Genomic DNA, 17999 nt, shown 5'->3' with positions numbered 1-17999 from the left:
ATTTGAAAGTCTTCTAGTATTGATATCTCTAGGTGGAGTATTAATACTTATCTCTTACGAGTATTAGTACCCCTTAAGAGTATCGATACCGAATTTGGATTCGATGTTTAGAAATTTCCACCCAATATTGACACCCCTACCTAGAGTATTGATATTTCCCCTTTACGAGATATCGATACTAACCAAGTATCAGTACAAAACTTGGCTACTGGAATTTGAAACTTAGTGATGGTATCAATATCACACCCCTAATGATGGTATAATAATAATAGTATCAATACTCTATGAACAAAGTATTGATGCTACAAGAATAAACCCCTTGATTTTGGTCTTAGATGAACAATATCAGGACTGTTCATCCAATATTGATACCCCAAACCTAGAAAACTTTTATTTTCTCACGAGTAACTCACTTCACTCCTACCTAAATCCCTCATAAGGACCTAAAATGTTATTTAAAAAATTTATGAGAGTTTAAAGGAATCATAATATGTCATTTTCAGGCATAAGAAATATCAAAACACCATATTTCCGTCATGAAAACAAAGATATCCATTATGCAATCATACACTCATACAAGCAAGCAATCTATACATAATGATCTACAAGCATTATAGATGAGTTAAGAGTGTGTTACCTTGACCCTAGTTGTTAGAAAACACCTCAAGGTCAACAAAGCACAAACTTCTCATTGTTCTTCTCTTTGAAGTTCTCTCCAACTTATTTCACTAATCAAAAGCAAGAAATGAGTTACTAACTCATCTAAAGACTTTAAAGGAGTAGAAATAAGATTTCCAACCTCTATGAATGAATTGGAATCATCATAGGGTCTTAAAACCCAAAACCTCTCTAAAACCCCCATCATGACCACCATTGTCAAACCTTGAGATGGTGGGCTTGAAAGAAATCTATAGGGGAGGAGAATTTTAATACCCAAAAAATTTGGTTAGTGACTAAAATGTAAATTTTAAAAGTTTAGTGGCCAAAGTATAAAATTAAGAAAAGATTAGGGACCTAAGTGGTAATTTTCCCAAAAAGAGTTTTTATTCCATAAATGAATATTTTACTCTTGAGAGGGGGTTTTATGGAAAACATATTCTTGATCCAAAAATTGTGTTAAAAAACTATAAGTTGTTAAAGTCCGGTAAAACATTCGTCAATCAGATCGAATAAAACTTTTGAGAAAACTTGAAGGATAATAAATTAAGTTTAGAAATATTATTTCCACATTTTAAAATGATGGAATATAATATGGAGTATTGGATTTGAGAAACAATTTATTCCATGTTCAATTTGGACCATTAGATAAAAAATGGCAATATTGAAATTTTGGAAAAGTTGCATGGGCAAAGTTATAAAGGGTAAATTAATTTATTTATATTTGAGTTTATAAAGATGATAAGGGTTATGTGTCTTGGTATGAATGTAATTATCAAGTTTCATTAATGGTAAAATTATTATTCTCATTAAATCAATTTTATATTCATTTAAACTTAAAAACATGATAAATTAACATGAAATTAACTAAAATTTCATGAAAAATTGATCATCTTTCTCCTCCATTTTGTTTCATTCATACCCTAGGTAAGAGAATTTTTCATTTCTAAGCTGATTTATTAGGTTTTCAGATTAAGACGTGAAATAGAAAATTGTTTTATTCGATGAGCTCTATCATTTGGTACCAATATTGCCTGTTAATCTTGCTTGAGTTCAAAGATCCCAAATTCTAGGGTTTATGTTCATATTAGAGTTTATGGAATTTATAATGAATTTAAAGGTAATTGAGGTTGTAGAATCGTTTCCAAGCTTGTTTAATGATCAAAACATGTACAAATCTCCTAGAAATGGCTACATGATTTTCATCCTAACCCTAAAATTAAGGAAAGTTTATGTTTTAATGAAATTTGATTAGGGGTTTGTGATCTCTAGTAAATGTATATGCTAAGGCAAGCAAATTTGTGCAAGTGTACACAATCGATGCAAGTAATATAATAGTAAGTTGAGTATCGTCTCCACAGGGATTGGTGGGAATTTTTAATGTTTTGCTACAGCTAGAACTAAGTGTCACAATATAATCCTATAGTTCTTGTCAAAGTGGAAGGCAAACTGTAACAAATGGTATAAACAGATGGAAAAATATTGTCGAGGCAAGAAATATTGTAAAGTATGGTGTGCAAAAAAGTTTGGTCGGGACAAGAAAACTATGCAAACGTAAACAAATAAAATTGTTGAGTTCAATATATTCAGAAAAACCTCACAAATCAGACTACTTACGGAGCACTTAGGTTGGTTTTACTATGGTGAAAGTTTTTTTTACACTAAGAATGATTTAGTACGCTATGCTTAGGCTGCCCGGCAGGATTACAAGAGTATTCAAGGACAGTTGCTACAAAAATACTGCTCGGCGTGAGCTACAACCCTTGGTTTGTCAAACTGTTGATGTGGCAATACCCCTCAGTGTAAACTGTAGTCTTTGCCTATCTTACTCAAGTATTTACCCCTTTTAGTCAAATAAAACCCTCTCCTTATCTCTAAGGTAGATTAGAACCTCACCATCTCAGATTAGTTCTGTTGTTCATGTAGATCTACCTTAACTCTTTCGATATTAGACATATATTCCTAGAAAAAGGGCAATCGCTTGAAAGCTCTTACAAAGTATAGAAATGTTTTCCCAAGGAACCAAGAAATCTCTCAAAAGCTCTTACAGTGTCAAGGCATATGTCGCGACCGTCTTTCGGTCCATTCCAGAATTGGGCTTTGACTTGAATAATTGGGTTAGAGTCATCACCGATCACTTTAAAATGATATTTAGGTAGATCGGACACCATCTTACATGATCTGCGTTTTACCATAAATGTGTGGGGCTCGGGAGTCGGTTACGGTCAAGGAAAGATTAGCACCCTTGAACCACCCTTTCGGTACCAATTAATTTTTCGACTATCTTTCATTGCGAAAATTAAAATTAAAATTAAAATTTAAAACACCCGATTCAAATTGCTTACCTTTGATCGATTGAGATTACCGAAAAGAAGTCAAAAAAATATTAAATAAATAAAAGATAATAAATAGAAATCAAAGTGCAAAAACATAACAAATAAAAGATAAATAAATAAAAATATATCAAATAAAATAAATAAATAAATAAATAACAAAGAAATAGAACGAAAATAATAATAAAGAAAATTTAAATAAATCGAAAGAAAAAAGTTATTTAAAAATAACTAAATGGAAATAAATAAGAAAATAATACTACTAATAATTTAAAAACATAATTAAAAAATAACAAAAATAAAATTTCAGGGGACCAAATTGAAATAATAATAACCCGGGGATACAATTTAAGAGAAAATTATGGTAAAAATCGAATATGGGGATCAAAATGAAATTTATAAAAATCAGGGGACCCGAAAATGCAATTTCCCCTATTTGTTACAAAAACACGTAGACCCCTTTTGTCAGGTCAGGTCGGATACGGGTCAACCCAACGGGTTGATATAAAAGTAAAAAAACCCCAAAATTTCTTCATTCTCCTCATTTCACTCAAATTCTCACCCCCAAACCTCTCCAAATCCTCTCAACCTAGCCGAACCGGCCCCGATGGCCGGCCACCGCCTGGTAGCTTCTTTGCCACATCGATCGCCGCTCCGGCCTCTCGCGACCGCTCTGGCCACCACCTTCGGCGGTCGAAAAAATCCTGAGTACACCAAAATAAGCCTCACGACCCCGTGAACTCAAAATTGGCTTCTAAACGTCCAAACCAATCCCCTATCGAAGTAGATCTAAGAAAACTCCTCGGGTCTTACCTTCGCTTGACGGCGACCGATGGTTTTCCCTTTTTGTAATGCTTTTTCCTTGCAATTTTTTTTGGTGATATTCGGTGTTTGGTTTTCGTGGTATTCATTGTTTTTGTTGTTTCAATACTCTCTATGGTATTATTTCTCTTGGCTGCCCGTAGTGTTTCGATGTGTTTTTTGGTTGGTTGTTTCGGCTTGGTGTTGGATCCTAGTTGTCATAGTGGTTCTTGTGTTCTGTGATCGATGTTGGTTTCCTTTGTGTGGATGTTGTTGTCTTGTTCGATCTGCGATGGGTTTTGTGTTGGTACCTTTTTTTTCCTGGCAGTGGCTTGGTGGGGGTATTTATACCCCCCACCGGTGGCCTGTTGGTTCCGATTATCACGATAGCACACTTCGTCGTTGGCCAGGGATTTTGGGATGGGTCAGTCCCGAATTCCCTGACCGGAAATCCCGGTGTTGATCAGTGCGTGGTTGTTAGCATTTAGCCCTCTAGAACCCTCCTTGACTTGATCTCGACCGTTGGATTGGGTCAGATCCGACAGTCCAGATCTGGCCGCGGTGTGATTATTTTTTGAGGGTTAATTAAACCCTAAATGCCTTACAATCTTGATCATTGATCCCATCTCAATCTGTCGGTTGTGAGCTATGTGGCGCTAGGACTTATGTTGAAAAACCTTAATTCCCATTTGAACCTCCCACCGAGCCTGTTTGCTGGGCCACGCTTGCATGCTCTGTTGGGCTTTGACCCGGACCTTGATTTTGAACCAGGAAAAAAATAAAATAAAATAAAAAAGGAATAATAATAATAATAATAAATAATATACAAATATTTTCAAAAACCATATAATATATAAATTTTCAAAATGTTTTAAAATTATATATTATATATGTTTTTAAAAATGTTTTAAAAACTATATAATATATATTTTCAAAAATGTTTTAAAAAAACTATATATTATAGATATTTTCAAAATGTTTTTTTAAAACTATATAATATATAAATGTTTTTAAAATGTTTTCAAAACTATATATTATATAAGTTTTCAAAATGATTTTAAAAACTATATATTATATATATTTTCTAAAATGTTTTAAAAACTATATATTATATAGTTTTCAAAAATGTTTTAAAAAAACTATATATTATATATTTTTTTCAAAATGTTTTAAAAACTATATAATACGTATTTTCAAAAAAAAACTGTTTGCAAACTATAATATATATATATACATATATATATATATATGTGTGTGTGTGTGTAAAAAAATATATATGGACGAAAATGAGTGTTTACAGCTGCCCCTCTTTGTCCTTTTTCTTGGAACGAAAAATAGGACAATGACAAAAAGACACAAATTTTTGTTCGGTGGAGTTGAAAAATTGACTTTAAAAGAATAACTCCCTGTCAAATTGCGTTGCGAATGACTCATCTATTGCGAAGTTGAGTCCATCTTGAAATGATATGGAATTGAAGCCGTAATTCGAAATTTGAAATCAGAATATGGCTTCTCGTTGCCAAATTGCAATCAACTTCGGTCTTCTTTTTGGTTTAAAAACCTTGGTTTAAAAATTCGACTGAAAAATAGTTTCTTGACTCAACTATGTGGTTGATGTTTCATCTAGCTGAATGAAATCGAACTCGACAATTTTCGTTGACAGATAGTTTTTCTCGAATTAAGCTATGTTGTAAATTTGATATGCCTTTGAGATGAATGTAATCGAACTCGAATGTCTTGTGGTGACAAATAGCCCTTCTCGCCCTGAGCTATGCTGTAAATGATGTGCCTTGGAGCTGAATGTAATTGAACTCGAAGGTCTTTGGAAGATAACCCTTCTAGACTTGAGTTATGCTATAAATGATATGCCTTTGAGCTGAGTGTAATCAAACTCGAAGGTCTTTGGCAGATAGTCCTTCTTGCCTTAAGCTATGCTGCAAATGATGCGCCTTTGAGCTGAATGGAATCAAACTCGAAGGTCTTTGGCAGATAACCCTTCTAGCCTTGAGTTATGCTACAAATGATGTGCCTTTGAGCTGAGTGTAATCAAATTGGAAGGTCTTTGGAAGATAGCCCTTATTGCCTTAAGCTATGCTGCCAGAAAACAGTTTTTTGTCACTAAGGCACGATTAACCCATGTCTTCTTCTCGACTTGAAAACCTCGATTGTAACCGAACAGTAGTGTGATTGAGGTGTCATCGAGCTGAATGGAATCGAACTTGACAATTTTATTGACAGATAGTCCTTCTTGCTTTGAGCTATGTTGTAAATTTGATTTGCCTCTGAGCTGAGTGTAATCAAACTCGAAGGTCTTTGGCATATAACCCTTCTCGCCTTGAGTTATGCTGCAAATGATGTGCCTTGGAGTTGAGCATAGTCGAACTCGAAGGTCTTTTGATGGAAGATAACCCTTCTAACCTTGACCTATGATGCAAATGATGTGCCTTAGAGCTGAGCGTAGCCAAACTCGAAGGTCTTGTTTTGGCAGATAACCCTTCTAGGCTTGAGTTATGTTGCAAATGATGTGCCTTGGAGCTGAGCGTAGTCGAATTCGAAGGTCTTTTGTTGGTAGATAACCCTTCTCACCTTGAGCTATGCTGCAAATGATGTGCCTTTGAGCTGAGTGTAATCAAACTCGAAGGTCTTTTGTTGCCAGATAACCCTTCTAGCCTTGAGTTATACTGCCGATAGTTTCTTTAAAAAAGGGCTTCCCTTCACGGGTCTAAGCCGTTCATAATTCTTCAGGTGGTTCCTTTGAGTGGGTCTGAACCAAGTAATATGATTTTTGGATGACTCCCCTTCACGGGAAAGCCCACTGATAAATTATGTCAGCCAGATATCTTCTGTTGTGGAATTGAAATCTGGCTTGAAAATGTTAACTAGAAACCTGCTACTCGTTATTGAGTTAAACTGATCTGGATTCTTTTTGAATTGACTCTCGAACCCATCTAAAATTAATTCTGAGATCTGTAGATATGTCAAATCGGTTGAGGTGTAGCTTCTCACTGCTGAGTCAAGCAACCACCATCGATATTTAAAGGAGCTTTCGAATCGAGTATCTTTCGTCATGAAGTCAAAACTTGACTCTGAAAGCTGCAAAAAATTATGCATTTGAAAAATGATAAATGTAATGCTCTTAAGTATGTCTAAGATGCATGCAATATGAATTAGCCTTGGACGGAGTCTCGTGCTTTGTCTGCCAATCTTGATCCTTGGAATCGATCATGTCTCATTTTCTTCTCGGGTTGCAGCCTTTCACATTTGAGACTGTCCTGTTTAAAAATGTTATTTTTCCTTTCTCTTATTTAGGAGGGAAAAAGGATATGAAAATAGAAGAATTCTGTAAAACATTGCCCCTTAATTTAGGCTCGTAATCAAATCGAATCAAATCATAAACATGAGTTCAAAGAATATCAAAGGAATCAATAACTCTTTTAATGCTTTCAGAGTTATAGCTCTTTGACAAATATTCAAGTGGATAAGTTGGCTTTAGGTTAACCAAAGGTTTCAGTCATAAAAAATGTCATTTTTCAGTTATTGCAACATGCTTTTTCTTTGGCTTGGCATTTTAATTGGATGCAGACAAAATGACGCAACTAGCATTATCAATTACTAGACTTTCTATTTCGGTTCTCTGAAATCTTCCATTTGTTCAAGTTTTGTAAGCTCCTCTAACCAAGGTAGTGCATAAATATCAGTCTAAAAATGAAATTCTTGAGTGCTCGTGTGAAATTGACTATAACAGGTGTTTTTGAACTCCCTTAGTCCATCTTTACCGAAACTCCTTATTTAATTATGCCTTTGTCTGGCTAGCTGAATCCATAAAACCGGGGCGTTTAACGAATTGCTCTAGAGGGACAACCTAATATCATTGTATAGATATTATAATCACATTTATCAGGCTGGCTGAATATTAATCTATAAAGTCGGGGCATTTAACCATTTGCTCTAGAGGGACAACTCAAGCTTTATTGTATATTATAATCACCTTTATTAGGCTAGCTGAATCTTATCCATAAATCCGGGGCGTTTAACCAATTACTTTAGAGGGACAACTCAAGCTTTATTGTATATATATAATATTATAATTAGGGTATACATATCCAATTTCTTAAGTTTGTCAAGAAGAATCTGTTATAGTCTAGGTTTTTTTAAAGTCAAAGAATCTCATCTTTAGAGTTCAATTTCCAAACAACTGACATAAACTAGATTTGCTTACTTGACTATTCTATCTCTGAAGATCATTGTCATCACTGAACGTCCTCAATGAAAGTACAATAATGTCATACACAAGAGATGCCCCATGTTGTCCGCTCTTATGCATACCTAATACCAAGCCTCTTGTTCATTCCCTTATAAAAAGCAAAAGGCTATATCGGTTCTTAAAAGAGAAGGGGTATGGGTTTGAGTGTTCCTTATGGAGTAAAATCAAATGTCATTATCTTTTAATCATTTACAATGTCAAAGATTTGTAACTCCGATCATTTACAGAGTTTTTGATTCAGTTGACATTCAAAGAATTTCAAGTTGTAAAATTAATTCAATGCCCAGTGTAAATTCATTGAAATATCCTCATAAAAAGAAATATGTCAAAGTTCAAAAATAGGTTTCGAAAAGAAATATGAGAAAGTTGAAATAAAAAACCAATCCAAACAGGATGCTGCAAAATGGAATAAATTCTCATTAGGATGCCCCACTGTTTTCATAATGTCGAGGATTAGGGCCTTTATCTGCACTGGCTCCCTATTTCTCAATTGTTTCACATGTCAGGGTTCCTTTTAATTTACCCTCAGATGCACAAATTTTTGCTTCGGGAGTGTCCGTGCTTGAGGCGGTATGTCCAGGGTTTTTTCCTTTCGAGGAGACATGCTTCTATTAGTTAATGCGAATGTAAAGAAATGAAAATAACAAAATGCAAAATATGTTTAAATGCATAATGCATGTAATGTTCGATGCATTGATCCGAAATATGTGTTTGTTATTATAAATAATCCTTATTAGGGAAAAAGTGTTAATTCTTAGGAGACAAAAAACATTTTAAAGGTATAGAACCCGAACAACTTCTGACAGGTTGAATCGTCTTCTACCTTTTTTCTGTCACTGGTTGAATGCTCTGTCGAACCGTTCTGGTTTCTCTGGCTAAACTGTGCAAGTGACGAGATGATTGCTCCTAAAAGTCTCGAATGACTGCATCTCCGGCTTTCACTCTCTGCTGAGCCTGTTCCCAACGACAGCGCCATTGGAAACCTCCATCGATAGGAATTATCCGAAGCTTGCTTCTTGAATTTGTCAGCAATGACATCCAGCTCAGCTAGGGTTTCTCCATCTTGTTCTCATAGTCTTCTAAAGGACTCTCTGAGTCAGTAACATTTTTCTTGTCTTGCCCCTGCAATTTTCACCATTCCGTTTTGGAAAAGTTGACTTTTGACGTGCTTCGTGTAAATCGAGATCCATTCTGAGTATTCTTTGACCATAGCTGGACTTCTGAGGTTTTCATCTCTTGTATTATAACCCCTTTGTCCATTAATGCAAATTATTTATGTTTAACGTACACATTTTTGGTGGATCAACACCTCTTTCGAATGATATAAATGATGAAAAATGAAAAAAGAACAAAAATGAAGGGAAAAAGTTAGTGAGACAATGATAATAAAAAATGATGAAAATGAAAAGTCCTACCCCACGGGATCTAATTCCCTGTAATCTCCCGATTTAGGTTCTAAAAAGGTACTCGAGGTCTCCTCACTGGTGCCCCCTTGGGCTTGCCAGACCCTTAGTCCTAAGCCCATTACAAACTTATGTGGACTAAGTTAAACTCGAGAGGAAACATTCCCTTATCCCCGCATGTGAATAAATTCACACGAAGAAATAAGTTATATGAATCCCGAAGGCTTTTTTCTAGGCCCGCACGATGAATAAATTCACACGAAGGCGTCGCTTTCACCCCACTTAAATAGGGTTCAGAGCTCAGGTGTAGAGCATGAGATGAAAATTTTGAAAATCTGAAATCATTGGAAAAAAGTCAGTACAACTATTTACTTGAAAAATAATCAAAGGTAAATAATTTGAATCGAATAAATAAATTAAAATTAAAATTTACTATTTTCGCATAAAAAGACAACCGAAAATTAATTCTAGCTTGACTCACTTACCTGTCCCCAACAGAGTCGCCAAGCTATCGCAATCGTCTTTCGGTCCATTCTGGAATTGGGCTTCGACTTGAATAATTGGGTTAGGGTCGCCACCGATCACTTTAAAACGATATTTAGGTAGATCAGACACCATCTTACCTGATCTGTGTTTTAACAGAAATGTGTCGGGCACGGGAGTCGGTTACGGTCAAGGAAATATTAGCACTCTTGAACCGCCCTTTCGGTACCAATTAATTTTTCGGCTGTCTTTAATTACGAAAATTTAAATTTAAATTGAAATTTAAAAAACCCGATTCGAATTTCTTACATTTGATCGATTGAGATTACCAAAAAGAAGTAAAAAAATGTTAAATAAATAAAAGATAATAAATAGAAATCAAAGTGTAAAAACATAACAAATAAAAGATAAATAAATAAAAATATATCAAATAAAAAATAATAAATAAATAAATAACAAAGAAATAAAACAAAAATAATAATAAAGAAACAAATAAAGAAAATTTAAATAAATCGAAAGAAAAAAAGTTATTTAAAAATAACTAAATAGAAATAAATAAGAAAATAATACTACTAATAATTTAAAAACATAATAACAAAAATAAAATTTCAGGGGACTAAATTGAAATAATAATAACCTGGGGATACAATTTAAGAGAAAATTATGGTAAAAATTGAATATGGGGATCAAAATGAAATTTATAAAAAATTGGGGGAACCAAAAATGCGATTCCCCCTATTTGTTACAAAAACACGCGAACCCCCTTTATAGGGTCAGGTCGGGTTAGATACGGTTCAACCCAACGGGTTGATATATAAGTAAAAAACCCCAAAATTTCTTCATTCTCCTCATTTCACTAAAAGTTTCAACCCCAAACTTCTCCAAATCCTCTCAACCTAGCCCAACCGACCCCGATGGCCGCCACCGCTTGGTGACTTCTCTGTCGCGCCGACCGCCTCTCTGGCCACTCGCCACCGAGGCGGCGGCCGGGAAAATCCCGAGTACATCAAAATAAGCCTCACGACCCCGTGAACCCAAAATCGGCCTCTAAACGCCCAAACCAAACCCCTATCGAAGTAGATCTAAGAAAACTCCTCAGGTCTTACCTTTGCTTGACGGCGATCGATGGTTTCCCCCCCCCCTTTTTAATGCTTTTTCCTTGAGATTTTCTTATTTGTTTGGCGATATTCGGTGTTTGGTTTTCGTGGTATTCACTGTTTTTGTTTTTTCGATCCTTTCTATGGTATTATTTCTCTTGGCTGCCTGTGGTGTTTCGATGTGTTTTGTGGTTGGTTATTTATATTTTTTGTTGGATCCTTGTTGTCACAATGGTTCTTGTGTTCAGTGATCGATGTTGGTTTCCTTTGTGTGGATGTTGTTGTCTTGTTCGATATGTGGTGGGTTTTGTGTTGGTACCATTTTTCTCCTGACAATGGCTTGTTGGTTTCGATTATCACGGTAGCACACTTCGTCGTTGGCCAGGATTTCGGGATGGGTCAGTCCCGATTTCCCCGGCCAGAAATCCTGGTGTTGATCGATGCGTGGTTGTTGGCGTTTAACCCTCTGGAACCCTCATTGACTTGATCTCGACTGTTGGATTGGGTCAGATCTAACGGTCTAGATCTGGCCGCGACGTGATGATTTTTTTAGGGTTAATCAAACCCTAAATGCCTTACAATATTGACCATTGATCCCATCTCAATCTGACGGTTGTGGGCTATGCGACGCTGGGATTAATGCTGAAAAACCCTAATTCCCATTTGGACCTCCCACCGGGCTTGCTTGCTGGGTCAGGCTTGCTTGCTGGGTCAGGCTTGTATGCTTGGTTGGGCTTTGACCCGGACCTTAATTTTGGACCTGGAAAAAGTAAAATAAATTAATAAAATAAAACAGAAATAATAATAATAATAAATAATATACAAATATTTTCAAAAACCATATAATATATAAATTTTCAAAATATTTTAAAAATATATATTATATATGTTTTTAAAAATATTTTAAAAACTATATAATATATATTTTCAAAAATATTTTAAAAAAACTATATATTTTAGATATTTTCAAAATGTTTTTTAAAAACTATATAATATATAAATGTTTTCAAAATGTTTTCAAAACCATATATTATATAAGTTTTCAAAATGATTTTAAAACCTATATATTATATATATTTTCCAAAATGTTTTCAAAATGATTTTAAAAACTATATATTATATATATTTTCTAAAATGTTTTAAAAAACTATATATTATATATTTTTTCAAAAATGTTTTAAAAACTATATAATACGTATTTTCAAAAAACTGTTTGGAAACTATATTATATATATATATATATATAAATATAAATATATGGACGAAAATGAGTGTCTACAGCAGAATATTTAAACAGTGAACAAAACAACACTTAGCATAAACAAACTGCATCATTCATTAACAAGCAAATAACGTTCAACAAAACAATAACCAACACCATGTAAAACAGTTCATGGTGCGGTGAATATCATCCACAAATCATTCTTTTAAGTACAACCCTTAAAAGTATATGAAGATGAAGAACAAAGGAGCAAAACACTCCCAAAACAAGAGCTCTACCGTGACATTCTGACCACCACCACGCCTGCTCTAGTGGCCGACCTCTCTCGAGGGCCTGGCCGCTGCTCCGATGAAGCCTGGCTATAGAGGGCACCAAGGACGGTCGAGTGGAAACGGTGGAAAGTAAGGTGCTGCAGCCGTTTATTCCAAGCCTAGGGTATATTCTCTCATTTATTGCGCCGCCTTTTGAAAAGCTATGATGGGGTATTTATAATGGGAATTTCTAGGATTTAGTTCCCTTGGAAATTCCCTAAATACCCTCGTTGACATACTCGTGTTATAAATGACATAGCAACTGGAAGTGGTCAATTTCCTTGATAAGGGTATGAAAGCACGTGAGGATGAAGCTGGACAAGTGACGTCAGCAGTTTTGTTGAGCCACGTTAGACTTGCAAGATAAATCTTGCCTTTGGAAAGAAAATCTGTTTTGGGTCAACTTGTTGAAACATGCCTATAAAAGGTGAAGTATCAGCAAAGTTATTCATAGAAATCTCTTGTGTTTTTCATATGCAAATTATCAGAAGAGCTCTTCATCGAAATTTCTTCTCAATCTGAGAACCTTCATCCACAATCATATTAACATGATAAAAGCTAGCATCAATGATTTTTTTATACTTACGCGCTTCATGTATGGTAAAGAAAAATTCCAGGAAAGAAAAAGTATTAAAACTGTATAATGCACAGCCACAAAGATAATAACCTAAGAATTTGCAATATTCAACTTTAGTTAGCCATATTAATATCTACCTGATATTGCTGGAGTGAGCACGCCGTCACCTATGACCATAGCAGCACCGAAGAGTACCACAACAAGAAGGGCTGTCCTTAGCCTTTTATGCTTCTCCAAAAATCGCTTCAATGGAAAACCAGTGGTCTGTGCTGAGGGGCCATATTTTTAGGCAAATAGCTCTTCATCAGCTGCTTGCTGATTGGGAAGCAAGCTAAACTTAGCATGCCTACAAAGAAGCGAGTAGAGAGCAAAACTGCCACCTGATAAGAACTCATATATAAAAGCTTGTGAATAGTTAGCCAAAATTTTATAAGTGAGTAATATCCACTGTGAAGTTTAATGGTTAACCTCACCTTCTCCGTTATCATCTGCACTCAGCACAATAAACTCATATTTAAGAAAGGGTATCAATGTAAGGGTCCAAAAAATAAAGGAAAATGCTCCGAATATTGCATCTTCATTCTGATGGTTCTGCAACTTCCCTATGAACGTGCTAGAGTAAACATAAAGAGGCGAAGTGCTCAGGTCTCCATACACCACCCCCAAGCTCTGATATGCTAATATTAGGTTCCTGGAGAGATTGACCCACGAAAGCTGCAAACTAATACAGGTACTTAACAATTCACGGTTTCAAATGAAAAAAAAATGTTAATGCCATGATTTATGCCGAAACATACATAAACCCTAGACTCCAACTCAAGCAGTGGTCAAATAGAAAAAAAAATCAGGAAAGAGTTCTAATATTAGGAATTAAAGCCAAAGTTATCATATGCATATTGCAAATTATTGCTATTCCCACATATTGATTTCCAAAAAGTTGTTTTCAACAGTAGGCATTAGATTGATACTTTTGTTGCAGTGATTAGCATGTAAAAGAAGCAGAACTGCATAAGATAGGTTAGTAAAAGAAATTGATTGATAGTGTGTGAATCGTTGATAAAAATATATGCTAACTCAATCAAACAGCTAACTAAAATAAAGAAGGAAACTACGATCTAAACTGAATTCAAAGTGTTGCTGAGATTAAGAAGAAACCGATAAACTGAACAAAGCTAAGCGAGTTGCATCCAGATTAAAAAGAAGCAGAAAACAAATAATAAGATCAAAAAGAAGAGAATAAGATTCAAAATCTTAGAAATAGATAAATAAGTGAAGACTAACCGGGGAAGGATTTCGAGGAGGAGAAGGAATGGAGATTCCAGATTCTGGCTCCATTGAAAGTAGTAGACTCAGTGTGGGTTCTTCTAAAACTTAATGAATTCTACTATCGAAATTCCTTGGCAGCTTCCAAACACAAATCTCAATCTCAATTTCCCACTCCCATTCCTCCACCCAACAAATCCTAGTAAACTGACGCGCATACCTTCCATATAAATCTAAAATTGCTTATGCATTCCTCCTCTTTATATGTTATCATAATGTCCTCCAATATATATATATATATATATATATATATATATATATATATATATATATATATTATATAATAATGACTTGTCTTATCTATTTTCCATCAATTATTTATCTAAACTCAGACCAAATAAAATTGGGTAAACTGCACATTTAGCACCCCAATTTTTACTTTTATTTTGTTTTGGTTACTTAACTTTTTAAAAAAATCATACATTGTGATACATTTTGTCGTAAAAAAATTAACATAACTACTAACGTGATATTTTTATTTTTTTCAATGACGATATGGTATTATTTTGTGGTGACATGTCAGGATCACCGCTAATTTTTTTTAATTGTGAGTGATCAAAATGAAACCAAAACTAAAAATTAAATATGCTTTTGAAAAAAATAATTGAATGACCAAAATATAATCAAAATGATAATTTGAATACTAAACATGTAGTTTAGCCTTGAAATTTTCATATCTATAGAATATTTATTAAAAATTATCCCCTAAAATAATAGAATTGAGACAGCTAAGCAATGGAAAATAATGTGTCCATGTTACAATGGACTTAATCAAAATGTTGATACAAAATGATTGAGAAATAAGGATTCATCATGTGTTACGTGAATAAAATCAAGTTATGCTTTAGTAAAATAATACTGAGGCCAACGGTTAGGCGAAATATTCTTCCATGTGCCTCCATCATCGGTTAGAGGCAAAATAATCCAAGAAATTTGTGTAATTTCGGATTAATATTAATTTTTGTATGAGAAAAAAAAAAACATTGTGATGAAAAGGGTAATTAGGCATTAAGTGTTGAGGTATTTTTTATTGCTTTGTATTTATTTATCTTGCTTTGAAATTTCCCCTTATTCCATTTTTTGGGGTTGTTTTGAGATTAAAAAGTATGTTATTGTTCTTACTTTTATATGGTTTTCTTATATAGTAGTTTAATTTATTTAATGTATTAGAGGGGTTGTATTTAGATAATAATTTTGTTCAATCATATTATTTGTGTGCTCAAATTGTCGTACGAATTGTATATGTTAATAAATTTGTTGACCATTGAATATATTAAGGTTAAAATCGTTACTGTATTATGGGTATTTTAATAAATAATCCTTAAATAATTTATTGAAATAATTTTTTTTGGCAATACAATGGGGATTATTGACACTTCAAGAAACGGAAGAGTGGATGGACTTAGTCGTTATCCTAAAAGAATTTTGATGTTGTAGTTGATTTGTGCTACTCATGGTTGGAAGAAAAGAACAATTTGTGTGAATAATTAATAAATAGATATTCCCACGGTTTTGACTCGGGACTATAGAAACCGGTTTTTGTCCGGTTCAAATGAACAAATTGAGAACCAAAAGAAGTCAAATATTTTTTTTTATTAATTTGAGGCAACTATGAGACAGTAACAGTTCAAGGATGATTCTTATCTTTTTAATATTGAACACTCACGCTTTTAGTATCTATGATGTTCGAACTTGAGTCATTGTTCATTTATCATGAAAATCACTTGATTCGTGTAAAGTCAAATACATATATTATTAGTTTATTAACATTTGAAATTGTGTTATTATGTATCAGCAAGAAGCATGAAGGCATGCTTGTGTACTATTACTACTTTGATTGGTTATTTTAAACTCGTGGTGAGACGCCATATTAGTATGATAGCAATTGGTTGCTTTTATTTGTACTGAATTATAGTACTTGGATGGATATCTACTAAAAAGCACCAACCCTCGTAGTTGAGGAGCTTTCCCTCAACCTTCCTTTCTCTATCAAACATATGATTTATTATTATTGTTGTTATTATTATTATTTGAGGTTTAAAACTTCTCCAACTAGCCTTTCTCTATCATTTCCCTGAATCTTCCTTTGTCAATTTGCATAATTTATTGGTGCTTTTACGGCGACAAACACGGCTATGAAAGTTCTAGACGATTATAAAAAGGTGTAACGATAAAAATGTTGATAAAATTTGATTAAATAATTATTATGGTTTCTATTTTTTAGAGTATTTTGGTCTTTAAAGTTTATCATATCTCAATTAACATATTAATGTCCATCTCAAACGATTATCAGATTTTTAACGAAAATAATGAGTTTGAAATATATGAATAGTTAGGTGATAATTTTATAACTTTTAATAGTCGAAGGACTTAACATAATAACAACCAATAATTGAGAGATTATTTTATAACTTTTAATAGTCTAGAACTCAATAAATTAATGTCTTATAGTCGGGGACCATTTGTGTAATTTACCTAATTTTTTATTAGGTTTATAATATTAATTATAAATTTTTTATTATGTATAAATAATAAAGACGTAATAAAATTTAGGGTAAACTATACCTATAACCACTTAGCTATTGTCGCTTTTTATTTTAATCATCGATCTTTTAATTTTATCAATCAAACCACCTATCTATTTAATTATTGTCTATCAAACTACTTGTCGTTAATATTTAATGGAGGATGATTCTATATAATACTTTACATCTTTTTGGATATATCATGCCATCATTTTGTTATTCTCTTAGTGAGAGTTAATGGTTGGTTGACCCTATTATATTAAACTAATAATGTTTATAATTATAGTATAACTTTTCAAACATACAAAAATGAAAACATTTTCAAACATGACCATCATATATATGATTTACCCATAAAATAATATCAAAACACAAATAATTTCATTTAACAAATAAATAAATCAACAGTAAAACACAATTTAATATCAATACCACTTTAATAATGTTATACAACATATACTAAAACACAATTATTCTAAAATCCAAATAAAACATTTTAGTGTCGAATTTTAAGGATTAAAATGAAAATTGGTATACTTTATATACCAAATCAAGAATTAAGTTAGAAGTAATATTGTGTGTGTTTTAATTAGTTGAAGGATTCTGTCAATTTTTAAAATGAGAAATCAAGAACCGTTTAATGGGATACTTAAATTTAATTTAGGTAAGAAAAACCTCTTAAAAGATCAAAGTAGAAAAAAAGCTATATATTTGAAGTACAAATAAATCATTAAGCATTTAATTTTTTATAATTAAAATTGTTATGAATATTTATTTACATAGATGTATATCTTTATTTATAAGGTAAATGTTTTATATATTTTATTATTAGGATTTTAATATCCATTAAATTTAGAGTTTTATATGATATTCATTTTTTATGCTTATAAATATGAAGTTTAGAGAAAATATTGTACACAACTCATATTCAGATAATAATAAAGTTCTACATAAACCAACTTATGTCAATGGTTAAAGGAATCATTGTTATTCATATAGGTCA

The 17999-nt window shown here is 33.1% G+C and overlaps 1 protein-coding gene across 1 annotated transcript; it reads right to left on the bottom strand.

The window, feature by feature from the left end:
- Positions 1-13155: 13155 nt before the first annotated feature.
- Positions 13156-14528, bottom strand: LOC120175766 (potassium transporter 4-like). The gene is made up of 3 exons (XM_039182333.1): positions 14430-14528; positions 13622-13862; positions 13156-13528 (listed from the first exon to the last, which is right to left on the bottom strand). The coding sequence occupies exons 1-3, from the start codon at positions 14481-14483 to the stop codon at positions 13434-13436; spliced, it is 390 nt and encodes a 129-aa protein (XP_039038264.1). The 5' UTR covers positions 14484-14528; the 3' UTR covers positions 13156-13433.
- Positions 14529-17999: the final 3471 nt, after the last annotated feature.

Source organism: Hibiscus syriacus, unplaced genomic scaffold, assembly GCF_006381635.1.
Source record: "Hibiscus syriacus cultivar Baekdansim isolate YM2019G1 unplaced genomic scaffold, ASM638163v2 tig00112215_pilon, whole genome shotgun sequence".
Taxonomy (NCBI): Eukaryota; Viridiplantae; Streptophyta; class Magnoliopsida; order Malvales; family Malvaceae; genus Hibiscus; species Hibiscus syriacus.
The sequence above is the reverse complement of the archived record's forward strand: the minus strand, read 5'-3'. Positions and strand labels throughout refer to the sequence as shown.

Excerpts from the sequence above, each read along its gene's own strand:
- LOC120175766 (XM_039182333.1), bottom strand. The coding sequence starts at position 14,483 with ATGGAGCCAGAATCTGGAATCTCCATTCCTTCTCCTCCTCGAAATCCT. Across the intron at positions 13,863-14,429 it reads CTCCTCGAAATCCTTCCCCG|CTTTCGTGGGTCAATCTCTC; the intron begins GTTAGTCTTCAC and ends ATTAGTTTGCAG. Across the intron at positions 13,529-13,621 it reads TGCAGATGATAACGGAGAAG|GTGGCAGTTTTGCTCTCTAC; the intron begins GTGAGGTTAACC and ends AGTTCTTATCAG.